Source organism: Lactuca serriola, chromosome 3 (genome assembly GCF_051521515.1).
Source record: "Lactuca serriola cultivar US96UC23 chromosome 3, Lser_US96UC23_V15, whole genome shotgun sequence".
Lineage (NCBI taxonomy): Eukaryota > Viridiplantae > Streptophyta > Magnoliopsida > Asterales > Asteraceae > Lactuca > Lactuca serriola.
In genome coordinates, this window is record NC_136410.1 from 203,359,693 (window position 1) to 203,380,386 (window position 20,694).

Consider the following 20,694-nt stretch of genomic DNA (forward strand, 5'->3'; position numbering starts at 1 on the left):
ATATCCAATATGCTAAAGCTCTTATCATATTCCAAAAGGAATCATAATTAGACCCATATAATCATTTATGATTTTTTATAAAAACATGTTTATGATCATTGATTTGAGTTATTTTTAGTTCATTTAATAAGTAGAACACATAACATCATCATCGTTAAGGTCATTTATGGTTTGTGGGTCTGATAACTAACTTATAAACATGTTGGTAAGGTTTACTATCCCTAAGTTGAAAGTTACCCAAGGTATATCCACATGCATAATACATCTAAAATGTTTTTACTCATACAAAAACCATTTTAATCCAATCTATTTCTATTTTATGATCAAAATATACTTTGTTATTTTTTTTTTTTTCTTTTGGTTTTTGAGAGTACAATAGACTGTAGTCGTAAAAAGCAATGTCTTCGGGCGGCTGTGGTCAAAAAGCATCGTTAATTCCTCTTTCTTTGTCTTTTGGTTGTATTTTGGCTGTGCTCATGTCACGGGTAAAAAGTTCTACACACCATGCTCACTTTTCACAACTTTTAATTCAATACTTTATTTGTACTTTTTTTATATTTAACTTCTGCAAAATAGATTTTGTCCAACATGTCATGTCGTCAAGAACCTTATATCAATTTAAAAAAATCCACATTAGAACTACTTTACACTAGTTAATTTAGAAAATAAGTAATTTTAAGTAAATATAAATTAATAAGTTGGATATTTTCTTCTAGTAGCAAAAACTATCCTTACAAGTTGCAACTTACAAGTATACAACATTTATACACACAAACAATGTGCGAAAATCAACCTTCTAATGTAACAAATTCTCCAACCACTATCCAACACGTTTACATGTGTCCTATGAAACATCACACTACAATTACATACGCCGAGTAAATTCTATTGTCTAGACATCGGTGCCATCGGTTGGCTAGTGTACCCACCTTCCATTTGATAATTATGGTAACCGCCAGGTGGTGGCGGCACCACCGCCGGTGTGTATGAAGAACCACTGTTGATTAGCGGCCCAACGGTGGGATACCCCGGCAAAGGCGGTGGTGCTTGCTGGTTATAGTTATACGGTACCGCCACCATGAACGGTGGCAGTGGGTAAGCTTGCATTGGCGGCATAGGTAGCGGAGGTGGCGGAGATGATGGTGGCGGTGGTTGGTAGTGGTGATCGGTTGTCTCGATTTTGGCTCGTTTTTCGGGAGGGTGGTTGTTTGAGGAGGATTCTGTAGTGGAATTTACGATAACGCCCTCGGATGCTAAGGAAGAGAGGACGTAAGAGAGCATCTCAGCGGATGATGTGGAGGCGGTGAGCTTTGCCGCCACTTCGGCGGCGGCAGATTTGGTGATTTCCTCCTCAGTGATCGGAACTTGGTGTGTGTACATTACCGCTGCAGACTGTTCTCCGGTTCCGGGAATGTAATTGTGGGGTTTGGTAGTGGCGGTGGTGGTGGTTATGGTCTGCTCCGGGAGTAATTTGGTGGCACTGGGATTCATTAACTGGCGGCAGAAATTATCGGTTTTTTCGGATTGTGTATGTGCAGCCTGAAAACATGAAAATAGGGTGAACTTACTTAAATTATAATAAAAAGAAATTAAAGAAATTAATGAAATTCATGAAAATAGTAGAAACTATCGATATTGTCCTCAACCTCATCGAGTGTCCAACTTAAAGGTCCATCCGTTATGTGTGTGTAAAAAGACAAATTTACCCTTGTCATTTACATGGGCTGAACCACAGGACAGATAAGTTACAGACAAGGACAAAAAACATGCAAAAATATATTTTCAAGAACCAGTCATGCAATAATATTGACAAATTTGCAAAAATGGTCCCTGTGGTTTGTCAAAGATAAAGTTCAAACCATATTAAAATTGCAGATATGGTCCTTTCGCAGGTTTTTATTGCATACTTGGTCCCTGTCAAACTTAAAATGACTAATCTGCCCTTTATATTATTATTTTTCAATTTTCTTTTATCAGTTTTAATTTATTTACCCAGAGAAAATGATAACCCACAGGAACCATCTTTGCAATTTTGTCTGAAACTTTTTTGGGATGATATCCATAGTGATACTACAGGGACCATTTATGTAATATTATTCTAATAAATCATTGACTAAGTTACAAACTTTGTCCGAGCTTTTTCTCTTTTTTTTTTTGGTTTAGGTCTAAAATGTGGTCTTTTTGCAATTTTGGTGGTTGAATTTTGATTTTAATTTAGATTTCGTTGAGGAAGAAGATGAAATCAACAGTATTATAAACCATAAAATAAGAACCAAAATTGCAAACAGCTTCCTTTCTTGAGCATGGGGACCAAATCAATTAACTAGAAGTTTCGGTTTCTACAAATTTTGGTAAATATCATGTATGTTTGATCTTCATGAAGGCGTCAAAAAGCTTTTGGGATTTGATTATGATTAGAAGAAAGCACCAATAGTCACTAATTAAAGACCAATTTGCATTCAAATATATATAGATTGTACCTTGAGTTCATTTCGGACTTGATCCAGCTTCATTTCCTGAGAACAAGAAAACCACAGCATTCCTCTCTCAGAAACACCATAAACTCTATAAAAAAGGGTAAAGTGCAAGAAAAAGCAATGTACTTTCAGATATTTGAATATTACAGCATTCTACTTTGAAAAATCCATGGCATTTCATTTCTAAAATTGGGTAATTTGGTTTGATTGTTCAAAGCACGATGTCTTAATAAGAAAAGAACTGAAAAAACAATGTTGTGTTGGAAACAAATGAAAGTTCTATTGTTTGCATTTTAGCCCTTATAAACATTCAAAAGGAAGAGAGATTTTGGATACATATATACCTGCTCCTGAAGAGCCTCGCGCAGATAAGAAACAAGATTAATTCTAGATGATTCTACAGATGATAGCTGCTCAATGCAATCTCTCAATGTAGCATGATGCCCCTTGAGCACTTCCACAACACCCAAACCATTAACTTGTGCTGATTTTTTCCCATTAGGAAAGGGGGCAGAAAAAAAAATACAGAAAAATCAATACAACATAACATGGAGAAAACGTGTAAAAACATGTAAATCAGGAGGTGTTTGATATGTGATATGCGTATTTTTATATATATATTTATACATTATATTTTAATATTTTGGCCTTTATTATTCTCGATAAAGCACAAAAGAAAAGACTGAGGCGGAAATCGGGCTTAGAAGATAAAAGAAAGGAAAAACGATGAGGAGCCATTTACGTCCCGCGTAATTTACTTGTACGCCAAGCGTAAAGGCTAAATTAGAGTTATGCCTAGCGTAATTCTTGCGTACGCCCCGCGTAAAGGCTGGCATCGGATAACTCCAATCGCGTATAAATTTTCATTACGCCCAGCGTAATCCGACTTACGCCCAGCGTACGTAAGTCGGTTACAAGGGTTATAAGAGTCGATTATCAGCTAACCAGAAGGGGGGATTCGACTTCCAACCTAACTTAGTCGATATTAAACTTCTGTTAAGCCAGTTTGAGGGTCTAGAAGGCGGCCGAAAGGCCGTTAAGCTCCCCACACTTAGCCTTTGCTTGCCCTCAAGCAAATTTATTTTTATTATTTCACCAATATCACACTAAACAATCCATTAAAAACTCAACCATTATGTCAAGACCGCAACGCATGAATTTGTGTCTAAAATTTTTCTAAAGTACCCCTCCATACTTTAAATACTCACAATCTTCATAAACACTCGCCCACTTCTTTCGAACAATGCTCATTTTATGCAACCCTCCGAATCCATCCGCAAAAAACTTCCTTATCCTCAAGGTATTTTTAGTTGAGCAACCTAAACATACATAATCTAGAATTACAATTTATGATACCACTATGGAGCTTCTTGAATTCTTCACTTCCTTGATAATTTGATCTTTTATTTCTTTGAATTCATCACCTTATTTGATTTGATTTATGGTATTTTCAACTATTTTGAATTTTTGGAATTTTGATCTTAATCTCACTTTATTCGCTCCAAAATTCTTACAATTTTTCTTGTAATTCTCTCTCTCTTTTTTTTTTTTAAACATGTATCTCACTTTTTTCACTCAAAACCTACATGCTTAAGTAGAGGCGTTCAACCTCAACCTTTATTGGTTAATGATAATAATTTTCCTGGATACATTTCAGGTTTAGACTGCTAAACATATTGCATCCCTCAAACTAAGCGGGTTTGTGTTTTTGTTCCATGATTTCACTAAAATAAAGGAGGCCACAAATGCACTATAACGTGTATTGGCTCAACTAAACATTTGAGTTCTCATCGGATCATCTCATACTATATTAGCAACATTTTAAATTATTACTAGATTTTCTAAATTAAACTATTATTTCAAGTTTATAAAATTTTAAATTGTCCTAAATCTAGCAATTTCCAAGCTATTATTATTATTTTTTTTACTATTACCGACCCCCTACCCCACACTTATTTCATACAATGTCCTCATTGTATGCTAAAACGAATTAAGAACATAAAAAGAGAGAAAAAGGAACACTCCCCTAGGGTAGTTGTGGCGAGATCGAATGGGGCTGCTACAAGTTGCTCCAAATATTGCTGAAAGACTGAAAACTGGAACAGCTGCTTCTGAATTTGCCGAAAAATAAAATCAAGACCGCCGACTTCAAAAATGTGGTGCACAATATTGCAAATAAAATGCAATGTAATAACCATGACGTGGGAAAGTGTCGACCACGTCGTCTCGTCAAGAATGACATCCTCTATACGCGACAAAAAATCCCCCACAACATAGGAAAGTGTCAACCATGTCATGGCAGCTGGGATGATATTTCTTCCTCACGTCGAAATAAAACTCTATGGTGTGGGAACAGCTCATCCAAACCATAGTAATCAAAATATCGTAAAAATACCAATCTTCGAAATAATCGCTCACGAAATCAATATGCACCCCACACTTATGACAAATTGTGGGTCTTGACTACAATCTTCGAACTCTCATACGGCTTTCTCTAGCAACAGTCGGACCTAGCAGCTGAACTTACTGCCAGCTTTCTAAGGGCGAAAAGTCTGCAGAGATCTAAACAACCAAAGAGCATCAACATGGAAAACAAAAGTAAAATAAACAGCCTAAATTAAACTTAATTACATACCAAATAAAAATACTAATACTAAGCAATCACAAAATAAAATAAACAAAAAATAACAAAAATGATAACTAAATCACTCATCATCTTCATCATCATGCTGCTATGTTCCAGAAGTACCGGCTCCATCATGTCGTGACTGGAATGGCGGAGGGAAAGAAACCGAGTACTGAAACCCCTGGTGGACAAAGAATGCCTGTCCACATGTGCAACATACTCACCAAGGTTCTGAACCCTCATGTCAAGACGGTCGATGCCCTGAGCTAAGTAGTGCATATCAATTTCCGGCTCAGGTCCCTGCTGCGCTCCCTGAGGAGCAGGTCTACGCTGCTAGACCCGTCTCGACTGTGGCTCAACGGCACCCTCCTCATCTGCCATGTCATCTGGTCGTACCCGCAAGACACCATATCCGCCCCGCTCAAGTACACGCATCGACTCTAACAACTGAAGGCTACATCGGCCTCATATCATGGAATACCATCGATCTCGTGATCTCACGCGTCAACAACTGATATGATCGAGCTAATCGCGTGATAAAATGCCCGCCACAAATCGGACTATCCTCCCGAAGTCCCGTGGCCCTCCGTCCTAAATATGCGGCTAAAGCAACTAGAAGGTTCAGGTGCCTCCCTGGAGTAACAAACGCCCATAGGAAATACAAGTCTGTCGAAGGCACTCTCTCACCGTTCTTATGATGCGTGAGACATGGAAATCAAACGGTGCAGTAGTCTGTATGTAGTAGACCGAATCATCCTCCCCCTTGCGGTAGATGACGTACAAACTCCTGTAATCTCGGCCTAAAAAGTGTTTTCGTTATAGTCATCGGGCCGGTCCGTGAGACAATCAGCAAGGAATGCTGGGAAGTGGACACTCCTCGTCTCATCTAATGTATATATATCCCGACTCGAGTCGCGAGCTCTATCACACTGCATTCCTGGCTCACACCCCCAGTCTAAAGGTTGCATATTGCCTTTGTTCGAAATCTAGGGTTTATACAATTCTTGAATTGGGGCCGATTTCACAATTGTATATTTTGATTAGGGCTTCAATAGACCGATTTCCCAATGGACTAAACCCTAGGACTTAATTTGTCCTTAATCCCGTGATAGACCCATCGATTTGAGCTCGGGGACGGACGCCAAGCATAACCCCTATTAACTTCGATTCTTGACTGCCCCTATGAAGTTTTCCCTGTTAAGTGTTTGCTAATCTTGGATAGACAAGGAACGAACAGGGGATTGATTCATAAGTCAAAGAGTGGTCCCGTTTTTTTTCTCTACTGCCTTGGACCACGAGTTTGTATGTTCGATTTGGTGTCGTTTGTTAATCATGTATGCCTAAGTAGTTTGGCCATATTTTGACTACCCTTCATGATTCTCGTGTGAACAATATTGACTGTATATGGCCTTAAAATAATCAGGGGACACCTACACAGATTAGTGAAACTTGGACGTACACCCAGCGTATGCTGGATGTACGCCCAGCGTAAAGACCAAGTCCAAGACCATTATTTTGGTTTAAAAAATTGTTAATGCTGTTATATGTTGTTTGGTTTTGTGTTGGTGTCTATTTATGCAAATTATGGTCCGGAGAACTCAAAGGACCAACCCACCCGAGGACGTGATTGATCACCGGTTCTTACAATTTCCACAAACTTTAAACGATGCAACCCGGGCACAATATGTCAGCAATTTGAGCTTGCTTCTCACCAAGGAGATCGATATAGCACCATCATTCGACTGGGAATTGGCGACCCGGATTGGACTTGCTGCATTGATCCAGGATTTTTTGCAATACACGCACTCGGACGCGAGTGGAGTGCATTTGTTCGTATGTCAGGGATGGGCACGATTGTTCAGGATCCAGGAGCCTGTTTATCGGGAATTTTTGCTAGAGTTTTACGCTACAGTTTCCTATGACCCTAGGAAGGCACCCGATGATAGGACAGCCTTTGCGTTTAGACTGGGGGTGTGAGCCAGGAATGCAGTGTGATAGAGCTCGCGACTCGAGTGGGGATATATACAGTAGATGAGACGAGAAGTGTCCACTTCCCAGCATTCCTTGCTGATTGTCTCACGGACCGGCCCGATGACTATAACGAAAACACTTTTTGGGCCGAGATTACAGGAGGAGTTTATACGCCATCTACCGCACGGGAGAGGATGATTCGGTCTACTACATACAGACTGCTGCACCATTTCATTTCCATGTCTCTCACGCATCATAAGAACGGTGAGAGAGTGCCTTTGAAAGACTTGTATTTCCTGTGGGCGCTTGTTACTCCAGGGAGGCATCTGAACCTTCTAGTTGCTTTAGCCGCATATTTAGGACGGAGGGCCACGGGACTTCGGGAGGATAGTCCGATTTGTGGGGGGGCATTTTATCACGCGATTAGCTCGATCATATCAGTTGTTGACGCGTGAGATCACGAGATCGATGGTGTTCCATGATATGAGGCCGATGAGCCTTCAGTTGTTAGTCGATGCATGTACTTGAGCGGGGCGGAGATGGTGTCTTGCGGGTACGACCAGATGACATGGCAGACGAGGAGGGTGTCGTCGAGCCACAACCGAGACGGGTCCAGCAGCGTAGACCTACTCCTCAAGGAGCGCAGCAAGGACCTGAGCCGGAAATTGATATGCGCTACCTAGCTCAGGGCATCAACCGTCTTGACATGAGGGTTCAGAACCTTGGTGAGTATGTTGCACATGTGGACAGGTAGCAACAGTGGTATGGGGATGCGTTGACCGCATTCTTTGCCCACCAGGGGTTTCAGTACTCGGTTCCTTTCCCTCCACCATTCCAGTCACGACATGATGGAGCCGGTACTTCTAGGACACAGCAGCATGATGATGAAGATGATGAGTGATTTAGTTATCCTTCTTGTTATTTTTTGTTTATTTTATTTTGTTATTACTTAGTATTAGTATTTTTATTTGGTATGTAATTAAGTTTAATTTAGGCTGTTTATTTTACTTTTGTTTTCCATGTTGATGCTCTTTGGTTGTTTAGATCTCTGCAGACTTTTCGCCCTTAGAAAGCTGACAGTAAGTTCAGCTGTTAGGTCCGACTGTTGCTAGAGTGAGTCGTATGAGAGTTTGAAGATTGTAGTCAAGACCACAATTTGTCATAAGTGTGGGGTGCATATTGATTTCGTGAGCGATTATTTCGAAGATTGGTATTTTTATGATATTTTGATTCCTATGGTTTGGATGAGCTGTTCCCACACCATAAAGTTTTATTTCGACGTGAGGAAGAAATATCATCCCAGCTGCCATGACATGGTTGACACTTTCTTATGTTGTGGGGGATTTTTCGTCGCGTATAGAGGATGTCATTCTTGACGAGACGACGTGGTCGACACTTTCCCACGTCATGGTTATTACATTGCATTTTATTTGCAATATTGTGCACCACATTTTTGAAGTCGGCGGTCTTGATTTTATTTTTCGGCAAATTCAGAAGCAGCAGTTCCAGTTTTCAGTCTTTCAGCAATATTTGGAGCAACTTGTAGCAGCCCCATTCGATCTCGCCACAACTACCCCAGGGCAGTGTTCCTTTTTCTCTCTTTTTATGTTCTTAATTCGTTTTAGCATACAATGAGGACATTGTATGAAATAAGTGTGGGGTAGGGGGTCGGTAATAGTAAAAAAAAAAAATAATAATAGCTTGGAAATTGCTAGATTTAGGACAATTTAAAATTTTATAAACTTGAAATAATAGTTTAATTTAGAAAATCTAGTAATAATTTAAAATGTTGCTAATATAGTATGAGATGATCCGATGAGAACTCAAATGTTTAGTTGAGCCAATACACGTTATAGTGCATTTGTGGCCTCCTTTATTTTAGTGAAATCATGGAACAAAAACACAAACCCGCTTAGTTTGAGGGATGCAATATGTTTTAGCAGTCTAAACCTGAAATGTATCCAGGAAAATTATTATCATTAACCAATAAAGGTTGAGGTTGAGCGCCTCTACTTAAGCATGTAGGTTTTGAGTGAAAAAAGTGAGATACATGTTTATATAAATAAATAAATAAATAAATAAATAAAAAAAAGAGAGAGAGAGAGAGAGAGAATTACAAGAAAAGTTGTAAGAATTTTGGAGCGAATAAAGTGAGATTAAGATCAAAATTCCAAGAATTCAAAAAAATTGAAGATACCAGAAATCAAATCAAATAAGGTGGTGAATTCAAAGAAATAAAAGATCAAATTATCAAGGAAGTGAAGAATTCAAGAAGCTCCATAGTGGTATCATGAATTGTAATTCTAGATTATGTATGCTTAGGTTGCTCAACTAAAAATACCTTGAGGATAAGGAGGTTTTCTGCGGATGGGTTCGGAGGGTTGCATAAAATGAGCATTGTTCGAAAAAAGTGGGCGAGTGTTTATGAAGATTGTTGAGTATTTAAAGTATGGGGGGGTATTTTAGGAAAATTTTAGACAAAAATGCATGCGTTGCGGTCTTGACATAATGGCTGAGTTTTAAATGGATTGTTTAGTACGATATTGGTAAAATAAAAGCAAATTTGCTTAGGGGCAATCAAAGGCTTAGTGTTGGTATTTTGATATGCGTATTTTTATATATATTTTTATACATTATATCTTAATATTTTGGCCTTTATTATTCTCTTTTAGAACTAAAAAGTACTCATAATGTTTTAAATTATGTTTTGCAGCTATTCGTTAACGATAAAGCACAAAAGAAAAGACTGAGGCGGAAATCGGGCTTAGAAGATAAAAGAAGGAAAAATGATGAGGAGCCATTTACGCCCCGTGTAATTTACTTGTACGCCAAGCGTAAAGGCTAAATTAGAGTTACGCCCAGCGTAATTCTTGCATACGCCCCGCGTAAAGGTTGGCATCGGATAACTCCAATCGCGTATAAATCTTCATTACGCCCCGCGTAATTTACTTGTACGCCAAGCGTAAAGGCTAAATTAGAGTTACGCCCAACGTAATTCTTGCATACGCCCCACATAAAGGCTGGCATCGGATAACTCCAATCGCGTATAAATCTTCATTACGCCCAGCGTAATCCGACTTACACCCAGCGTACGTAAGTCGGTTACAAGGGTTATAAAAGTCGATTATCAGCTAACCAGAAGGGGGGGTTCGACCTCCAACCTAACTTAGTCGATATTAAACTTCTGTTAAGCCGATTTGAGGGTCTAGAAGGCGGCCGAAAGGCCGTTAAGCTAACGGGAGTGGAGATCGGATACATGTCGGTAATCATATGGGTTGTTAACGTGACTATGTTTAGCATTCCATTGTGATACTATTCTGTATTTAGTTTCTGATTTGTGTGTAAAAACCTTTTACTTTGCGTTTATGATTGAATGAAACTTTGATTATTAGACTAATTGCTATATTGAATTGTTTGTTTATGTTTAATTTATCTTGCCAAGCTTGTTAAAAGACCCTTACGTATTAATGATAATTATTTGCTGTTAATTAAGTGAAGTGAGTTGTATGAACATCTGCTTGATTGCTTGTGTTTTATGATTTTGATGACCATCAAGATTATATGTCTAGGAATAACGAATGTGAAACTAGGATTAACTTGGGAATAAGTAAGTTAATGTGTGAGCCTTGTCTGATGACCATCAACAAGAGGTTAATTGAAGGGCCAATTTGATTAACTATATTTACAAGTCTTGCTTGATACGAACTGAACACTAGGAAGCATGTTAGTTTAACCAACTGACCACTGTTTGAATTGACCTATTTGCTAAAGGATTAGTTATAGTGAACGCGAATCTAATCATTTTAGGAATCGGTGAACATGAATAAATGAATTTGTGTATGGAATTGTCTATGTTTTTAAGGTGTAATTCATCTAAACCAAAGTACCTGAAGAGATTTGTTTTCCTGTTATTTTATTAAGAGTTGTTAATTTGAGATTGATTAAACTACTTCTTTAATCTTTTCGTGTGATCTGTAACTTATAATCAAATATTTTAAATTAATTCACCACCGTTCCCTGTGTTCGACACCCGACTTACCTAAGCTATACCGTAATCTGACTAGGTACACTGCCTATAAGTGCATAGTTAGTCTAAGTTTGTTATGTTATAAATATTAAAATTAGTGGGTACTTTTGTGCACATCAATATGCATTGCATGATAAGTGTTAAGATTCTAAGATAAGATATTGTATATTGATATTAATTGTGTATGGGAAGTTTGAAGTGAAGTGAAAGGAAAGGGTCAAATGTGTAAAATGGAGAAAATGCTCATAAAAACATGTAAATCAGTAAGTAAAACATTTAACCTGTTACAAAAGCACGTTTTTTTGGTTGAAATTGAAAAACAAAACCGGAAATCTTTATAATCATACAACAAACACTTTCTATGAGTGTTGAAGAACGGAATTCAAAGGCAAAGGTATTCATTTTTTTTAATATGATTATTTTGTTTTTGTAATTTTATAATATTTATAATTTTCAAACAGTTGAACAAGTTTGTAGACAAATCAAGAAATGTGTTCATGCCTTGCTCTGGCCTTTGTACCCATTTGTTTGATGGGACAACCTCAACTTGGCGTTCACAATTGGGTGTCATCTTCTACACTCCCTTATCAAGCCAAAGAATTTACTACACATGATTTAGATAATGTTCAGTGCACTCGATGGAAACCCAAGCGTCAACTAAGCCTCCATATGCAAGTGAAGAATTATATGGTCGGTCAAAAAACAAGAGAGGAACATGAAATGGCAAAGAAGTTTGTGGAAACACATTAAATGAAGACTTAAGGGAAATTCAGAAGGAAATTATCAAAATTGTAAATTCGTTGGTGGAAAAAAAATTATCGACAATGATATGGTCATGTGTATGGAGAAGGTGGAAAAAATGGAGCTAGGGAGAATCTTATCCAAAAGACGAAACGACTTGTTTTGCTATTCAGTAGAAATGTTGATATTAGAAAAGTTTGATTACGCATTGAGCCGACGTGTTGCGAGTCGTAGGTAAGAAATGCGGGAAAGAGGTTTGGATCATTCGGATTGCTTTTGGATCTTTTTTTACATGAATTTATGTAACAGCCCGGAATTCCAGGTATTGTTATATTTATGATTTTGGGTGTTTTAAGAGGGGACTCGGCGAGTTGGAGCTCAGACTCGCCGAGTAGGATCGCAGATCTGATCACGGGTTCGCGACTGGACTCGACGAGTCCGGGTATGGACTCGGCGAGTCTGCGCTGTTTAGCGAAAACCTTAACCGTTCAGGGTTGGGACATATATAAAGGGCCTTATGGCCGTCATTGTTCACCCTAGTCCTTTGAGAGAAACCCTAATTCGATTGAGAGCATCTGGAGCAAGGTAGAAGGCCATTATTGATCTTGGAAGTGTTATTTTGCAAAAAGGAGGAGGCTTGGTTAAGGGAACAACAGGAGAAGCCATATTCTGAGAGTTGGGGACACAGAGCAACGTTATTCAGGTAATATTTCGAGTTGATCCCTTCTATGTTGATGTGTATATGGATTTAGGGTTTATTGAACCCTTTTGTGGCTAGATTGAGTGTCTCCTTAGTCCCCCAAGCGATTGGAACCTTTTATTGGGACCTTTGGAAGTCCAGAATGTCCCATGCCTGAGCTTTTCGGGAATCAATGGAGGTTTTGGATTGGAATCCTTATGCCTTAGGTCAAAATGTAAATTATGAGTCATGGAGTGTATTATGAGCACCGAAATGAGGACTTTACGTGATGAACCAGTCTAGGAAGGCCAGACCTATGAATTGTCGGAGCAGATCTGACCTTAGAAAACAGTTTGAGCGGTTGCATGGCATGGACTCGCCGAGTCCGATGAACAGACTCGGCGAGTAGCTTGAAGATTAATTGGGACTCGCCGAGTTGTTCTTCAGACTCGGCGAGTTGAGTCGGGGTGGCCCCGCGATTCTTCCAGGAGGAACTCGCCGAGTCAAGGGGGATACTCGACGTGCAGAAAGGGAATCTTAGAGAATCGGTGAGTTGAGGGCGAGTGGACTCAGAGTTGTTGAACTCGGCGAGTCTCGGGGTGACTCGGCGAGTTAGATCGCGGATTGAATGAAGTTCTGAGTATGGGGACTCGACGAGTCATAGGGTTGACTCGGCGAGTAGGGTCGGGTTGACTTTGACCTTGCCTTTGACCAAGGATTGATCAGTGGTTCCATGGGTATTTTGGTAATTGTTGTTTATTGTTTGGGTTCAGTGCATTGGTGGCTGTCCAGAGGTGGAGATCGTATCAGTGATCGGAGCAGCTTGAGCTATCTGTTCAGTCGGCAGTTTCGAGGTAAGTTATCCTCACTATATCGCTAGGGTTTATGGCACCAAGGCCAACCTTTTTATCGGATAGAAGTCCGGGTAGTTGTCAGTTGTTATGATATGGGCCGGAAGGCGTTATATGTTGCAGGCCGGAAGGCATTGCTATGTGGACCGGAAGGTCATGGCCTGGAAAGGCATATGTGTGCATTTAGTATGTTGACTGATTCGTAGGGTGATGTTATGCTAGTGACCGGCTAGGCCGGTATCTTGAATAGAGTAATGCTATGTTATGTGGTCTGTTGATCGATTGTTGACTGTGAACTGTTATATGATTATGTGTTATGTGCATGATTGCTAGGCCTGGGGTGTGACCCGGTATGCAGGGTCGTTCTATGTTTTGTTATGATATGTATGCTTTTTATGCTGTGGGCCGAAAGGCAATATGTTATGGGCCGGAAGGCACTATGTTATGGACCGGAAGGTCGTGGCCTGGAAGGGCGTATATGTGGTTGGTATTTTGGGGGTATCTCACTAAGCTTTCGGGCTTACAGTTGTGGTTTTATGTTTTCAGGTTCTCAGGAGTCTGTGGCAAGGCAAAGGCGTGATCGTACCGTTCCTCGCGTTGATGTTTTATGATATGAACCTGGGAAAATACTCTGTTTAATAATGTATTGAAAACCTTTTTGTAACAACGTTATTAAAAAAAGTGGTTTTTGAAAAGTTTTAAATTGTTTTGAAATTTTGATCGTTACAATTTAGGTTTACTTTTAGATGACTTTTGTATGACTTTCAAGATCTTTTTGGATGACGTTTTGTTTACTTTTAAGTTAAATTTGGTTGAATTTTAGATGACATTTGTTCTGACTTCTAGGATTTTTTGTAGATGACTTAAATGTTATGTTAAGGATTTATATGGTATGTTATGGTTACTTTTCGATTACTTTTGAATATTATGGATTTAAAAGTCATCCAAAATAGATTGTGACCGTCATACAAAACTAATATAAAAGTAAATCAAAGTCATGCAAAAAGATCCAAAAGCATTCTGAATGCTCCAAACTTTCTTCTCACATTTCTTACCCACAACTCACAACACGGCGGCACAAATTGTAACCAAACTTTTCGAATATCGACACTTTCACCGAATAGCAAAAGAGTTGTTTCATATTTTGGATCAAATTCCCCACACCATTTTTTCCAACTTCTCCACACATGCGATCATCTCACTCTTAATATTATTTCTTTCCATTAACGACTTTGCAACTTTGATAATTCCTACCCAACTTCTCTCAAGTATTCATCTAATGTGTTTTGACGGAACTTCTTTTTCATGTCGTTTTCATCCATTGTTTATTGACGACCAGAAGATTCTTTACTTGTACATTGGGGGCTTTTCTGAGACTCGGGTTTCCATCTGAGTGCACCGAACATATCAGACGTTTGTGACTAGGTAGGTCAAATGTTTTACCGGACCAAGTCAAACGGATATCAAATGCCCCTAAGATTAGTATCAAACATCATGTATATTTGATAAAGAGAGAGAGAGAGAGAGAGAGAGAGAGAGAGAGAGAGTCTTGGTTTTTGCGTACTTCACAATTTTAGAAACCATTTGTTGTTTTAATCAACCTTAAGTTTGGACTTAAGAGATGAACTAAAGAATAACTTATGGGAATGCTTCCATATAACCATCTGGTTATAAATCATGACTTGACTTTAAAACCAAAAGATGTTTGGATACATGAGAGTATTTAATAAATCATGGGGAATGCTTCCTGATACAAATACGTATAAGGGGACCACAAGAGATGACACACAAAAACCACTATTGGTATATATTCTAGAAAGCGGAGGAGGGCAAAAGAGGAAAGTGGCTAAGAAGTTAGTTATCCCAGCAGATAGAAATAAATAGAGGAGGGATAATTTCTTGATGTCATCATGTTATTTTTGCTGTAATTCAGTGAGAGAGGGACCATTCCCTGGGCAATCTTCGGATTGATTAAATCAAATACAATCATTCCTCTTGATTTCATCTTTCATCTTGCATTGTGTATTACATTTCCTTATTTCACTATTTCAAAGCTTAACATCTCTCTTATCACTTCCATATGAGGTCATCTGGTTATATTTTACATGTATCAAATTCATTTCAGATTTGCTTAGGTGAAAAGTTGCATTTACAGAGCTGTAGTTATAAACTCTATGTTTATCCACACCTATGCCTATTGATACGTCCACAACTTGGGCGAGTGTACAGAGTTGGAAGCAACAAAATTAATAATTATTTATTAACAATTTATCATTTTATCGTTTTTTCAAATTAGTAGTTATCTTTAATTTAATTTTAAATTAGGGTTATCTTTTACATTAGGTTGTTGAAAAAAAAAGACTATTTATACGGTCTTTTGTTATCATTTTGGGAGCTTTTATCTTTTAGTTTCAAATTAGTAGTTCAGCAATGCTTATATATATATATATATATATATATATATATATATATATATATATATATATATATATATATATATATATATATATATATATAACATATGCAAGAACATACCAGATGTAACATCATGACCAATTCCTTGCTCCACTTTCTCAATGCAGGTGATAGTATTTTTGCATTTGCTAATCATAGCATCTTCATCAAGTTGACCTCCATAAATGATTTGATACCCTGACACTATCTTATCCAATGCATTTCCAGCAGACTGTTGCTGACCACATACGAATAAACAAGAAATCTTATCCTCAAACATAAAAAAGAACAAAATATTTATACAGAAACACAGAGGAAGAGAGGAACATGCAAAATACCAATTTTAACCCCGAGTGCTTCTCATTTCTGTTACTACTTTCTACATGCCTTCCAACAAGTTCTTTCAGAATTTGCCCCTGCGACCCAAAAACTTTTCTTTCTTCCCAAATTTTGATCTGCTTGAAGGCAAATGAGAATATGAAAATAGAAAATAGAAAATATAAAAAGAAATATCAATTTTAGGGCTTGATTCTTATTTTTATTAAGTCCTGTATGGATAAAGTGGTTGAATTGGTAATGTTGTATGCGTGGATGAAGTGATGTATACATATAGACTATTTCATTTTTAGACCGAAAGAACTATCTGAATCTTGGTAAATGACCATTTTACCCTTCCGTATACAAATGATTGTTTTGGGTAACTATTAGGAGTTGCATATTATTTTCTATAAATTATAATGCAAATGTACTTATAATCAATCAAAATATGATTAGTAACTCAAATTGAACCCGAGATTTAATCATAACATTAATGATATTTTCAAATGAACATAATAGTTAAGAATTGTTTTAATTGAGCAAAAGTTTCAACTCTATCTAATATGTTGAGTTAAGAAGGTTTTGAATTAGCTTTGATCATAAATGACTTCAGTTTTAAAACTAATTACCGACAATAACTTTTTTACTTGTTGAAAATTATGTAATTCAAAGTTGAATATTTTATAAAAAAAAAAAAAAAAAAAAAAAATCACATTTTTATCATCTTATTAGTTAGTTAAATACTTTATAATCTTATTATTTAATTTATCAATACAATTTCCTCTTAGTTCTTTTTTCCTCCCAGCTCCTATCATGTTCCCCCCTCGTGACTTTAAGAATGCTAATTTTTAAACTGTTTTCTTTTACATATTTGAAAAAAAAAAGACAGTATTAATCATATACAATTGTAAAAATATGAGTATATGATTAATACTGTTTTTTTTATTCAAAAATGTACAAGAAAACAGTTCAAAAATTAGCATTCTTAAAACCACTAATGGGGGACATGATAGGAGTTGGGAGGAAAAAAGAACTAATCGCAAATACATAAAGGGCTAAAGGGTAAGTATCTTTAAGCCGAATTTTTTGGCTTAACCCATTAAGTCATTTTGTCCAAATTAAGTAAAAAAGAAACAACCATATATGGCTCTCCACTCCATATTAAGTGCTTGCTTAAACCATTAAGCCAATTAAGTAAAAAAAAAAGGCATTTAAAGTTTGTGAAACATGAGCATAAAATAAAAGCAACATACCAGGCGTAAAGCCGCATTTTTTCCAGAATCATCGGTGTTATCCATGACATCATGAAGTGCATCCGGAAGAACTTTCCAGAACTCTCCAACAAACTCGGAACCCTTTCGCCTACTATTTTGCAGTATATCATTTGCAAGATAAAGAAAAGCTAAGCGTTGATCACGTGGGGAACATCGGAATTGTTTTTCCCATGTTTCAACAACTTGTTTTGCCTTGTTCATGTGAAATATACACCAATGTGACAAAGCTATATGTCATTCATTATTAAGGAAAACATCACAATTTCATTCTTTTCCAATTCTATCCTCGTTGATCAACAAAAGGTAATGTTTGGTACCCTAGGCCCCCATCGAGCAACTATTAATTCCCACTAAAAAAAACTCCACCAGGTAACTAAAAAAATTATATAACAATTATGAATATTAAGACAAATATATTTGTGCAAATACATTTAAGTAGGATACTCTCAATGCTCTGCTGTGAACTATTGAGCTTAGTCAGCTTCTCCATCAATATTTGTGGATTAAATGTACTTCCCATTATTTCTAACAGAGCTCTTTCCAGCTAATGATAATAAGAAAACTTCTGAAAGACAATCTACCTTCACAACAAAAACAATCTTAGATTTATTCTTGTAATCTGAATGAATAACCACTGAAATAGACAGATATCAGATATTGAACATGGGTCATTTTTGATTGCTTGTTTCTTATTGTAAGGTACAAACAGATGAAAGTAATTAAGTTGATTTAAACTTTAAAGAGAATAAGTGAAGGGAAAACCCTAATAATCTGAACTTGTGTCTCTAACCAAAAACGATTTCACGATAAAAGATTGAAGCATGTGATTTTCCGTTACAGAAACGTCAATTGCGTATCGTATAAAGTTATAAACACGACAGATTTGCAAAATTAGTTTAGTTTGAACAAATATGGCAATCATTCACAAGTTTCCATTAACTGTCGAAATCGTCAAACAAACAAAATTTATCAAACTTTTTGCCCAAATTGTTACTGCGCACCATGGCAAACCCCTAACTGAAGAGTGGCAATCGACAACACAACAACAGCAACTTAATTTTAGAGCTTGAAAATGCCAACATGAAAAAGATTAAAGACCAACCTAATTAAAGGGAAAACAGGTCTGATGATGAACGAGCGTCGAATACGTCCGATAAGGAAGAAGGCAAGAAACTGGAGGGAACATTTAGGGCTTTGAAAGGAAAGGTTGCGTTTGGAAACCGTTGAACGAAATTGGGTAAGTTGAAGTGAGATAACGATGAACAGAAAGTTTTATGGTCTGAACTTCCTCTGCGTGTTTGGGAGAGACTTCTATAAGACTGACAACTGGAGAAGTTTCGACATACGTTACGGTGGACAGTGGCCAGAGGAGGGACATGGTGGTGGACGGTGGTCTCTAATGTTATTAATCGAGAAAAACAACGTAACGACGCCGTTCGGTGAAAACATAGCCCATTGGACTTGCCCGTTGAAAATATTGGGTTAATATAGACGGCCAAGTAATTATGGGTTTAACTCAACTCTGTATGGTTAAAATATAAGGATAATGATTTGAGAGGGGCAACTAACTATATTTTTTATACATATTTTGTTATTTAATTTTTTCCAGTGCACTGTTAATCATTAAATTTGTTTTTTTGTTTAAAACATACAATTAGTACCTATAATAGTAGGTAAAACCTGTTTTTGGGGGTTCGACTTCCACCTTCGTCGACATTTCCGGTATTCCTTACCTCCGGCGACATCTCCGGTCATCTTCTCTAACGAAATTTTTAAGATTTACAAGACATAGGGATATCACTTGCAATCTAATTCTTTAATGCATCCAAGAACTTCCACATTCCCAATTTACACCAACATTAGATGGAATTTTACGGGATATGATGTTGTTGCTCACATTTATGAAAAAGCATGTTTAAATTATGAACTTCAAAGATCTTTCCACCTGCTAGAAATGCATCCAAGAACTTCAAACATTCATGAAATAAACCACTCGAGCGCTTATTTACACCTATTATAAAGTAGAGATGCATAATCGATCTTCTTCCATGTTCTTGATATCATAGGAAGCAATGGGACTGAACATTTGAAATTATTTTCACTGGAATCATGGATCATGAAAGGGGTAAATCGGGAAAACAGAAGATGGATTTTGAAGGTGGGAGATAAAGATGAACACAGACGAATACACAAAAGCACAAAACCCTTCACATTTCAATTTTGATTCCAGATCTCACTTTGAATTCGATTTAATCCTTCGAATTTCGATTTCCTCTTAAGCTGAACATGAACACACAAAAAACCCTAGCTTCCAAACTTGATTTTTATGATAAACGATGGCAGATCTGAAATTATATTTCAGGTTAAACCACTAGGTTCGTTTTTCTCCTAATTTTCCAGAAATTCATTTTTACTTTGAAGAGTAATATATGATTTTAAACTCTGATTCTTTTCTGAAGTCTGATACATGATGAAAAAATTATATATTGAAGTGTAATACATGATTTTTGAAGTCTGAGAAGATGACCGGAAATGTGGCTAAAGAAGATGACCGGAGCTTGGTGACTGTTTAGAAAGAGATGGTGTAGTCGGTGATGGAGAGGGGATGTGAAGGAGGAGGCAAAGGCACCGGTGATCGGAGGCTGTGAAAGACCTTTGTCTTTGAACAAAACTCATTTTGGGTGTCCGTTGGAGATGTCACCGGAGGTAAGGAACGCCAAAAATGTTGTAGGTGGTAGAACTCAAACCCCCCAAAACAGGTTTTACCTGCTATTGCGGGTAATAATGGTATCTTTTAAACAAAAAAACACGTTTAATGGTTAACAATGCATAAAAAAAAAAGTTAAGTGACCAGATATGTACAAAGAATATAGTTGGTTTCCCACTTAAATTATTATCCCTAAAATATATTGCTATCGGTAACCAACTACGCCTAATGTATACGAATGATCAATATCGTTCAATTGTACACATTAATTCGTTATGATTAATTACTAATTAAAATATATCATTTTTACAGGTCGTTTCTTCTAGCTGGTTTTGGGTTTGAGTTGGCATTTATGATGAATCTCTTACTACTCTAAATCTACCCCTTCAACTATTTATAGAACATATCGGCTCATCAATCTGATTTGCAACAATTAATGGCAAGAACGTCAAATTTTCTAGGCGATGTTCATTTAGATACAATTCATGGGTTGTTACTATCTATACATATACATCTGTTATCGGTTATAAATTATAAATCTCATATCTTATGCACTTTAAACACTAAAT

The 20,694-nt window shown here is 37.2% G+C and overlaps 1 protein-coding gene across 4 annotated transcripts; it reads right to left on the reverse strand.

Moving 5' to 3' along the window:
* Positions 1-673: 673 nt before the first annotated feature.
* On the reverse strand, positions 674-18,839 carry LOC145093521 (uncharacterized). Of its 4 annotated transcripts, none has more exons than XM_079031666.1 (8): positions 18,521-18,839; positions 17,863-17,995; positions 17,398-17,645; positions 16,165-16,281; positions 15,908-16,064; positions 2,822-2,961; positions 2,481-2,516; positions 674-1,539 (listed from the first exon to the last, which is right to left on the reverse strand). In XM_079031666.1, exons 2-8 carry the CDS (start codon positions 17,936-17,938, stop codon positions 886-888), a joined length of 1,428 nt encoding a protein of 475 aa, XP_078887792.1. In that variant the 5' UTR covers positions 17,939-17,995; positions 18,521-18,839; the 3' UTR covers positions 674-885. The 4 variants fall into 4 exon arrangements, with proteins under 4 accessions (XP_078887792.1, XP_078887793.1, XP_078887790.1 ...); XM_079031667.1 differs by having other exon boundaries at positions 15,908-16,058; positions 17,863-17,999; XM_079031664.1 differs by having other exon boundaries at positions 17,863-17,999.
* Positions 18,840-20,694: the final 1,855 nt, after the last annotated feature.

Bases quoted from the DNA above. Each gene is read 5' to 3' on its own strand.
- LOC145093521 (XM_079031666.1), bottom strand. From the start codon at position 17,938: ATGGGAAGTACATTTAATCCACAAATATTGATGGAGAAGCTGACTAAG. The intron at 17,646-17,862 runs GTATCCTACTTA...AATGACATATAG, and splicing joins TTCACAGCAGAGCATTGAGA to CTTTGTCACATTGGTGTATA. The intron at 16,065-16,164 runs GTATTTTGCATG...GTATGTGGTCAG, and splicing joins AGCACTCGGGGTTAAAATTG to CAACAGTCTGCTGGAAATGC.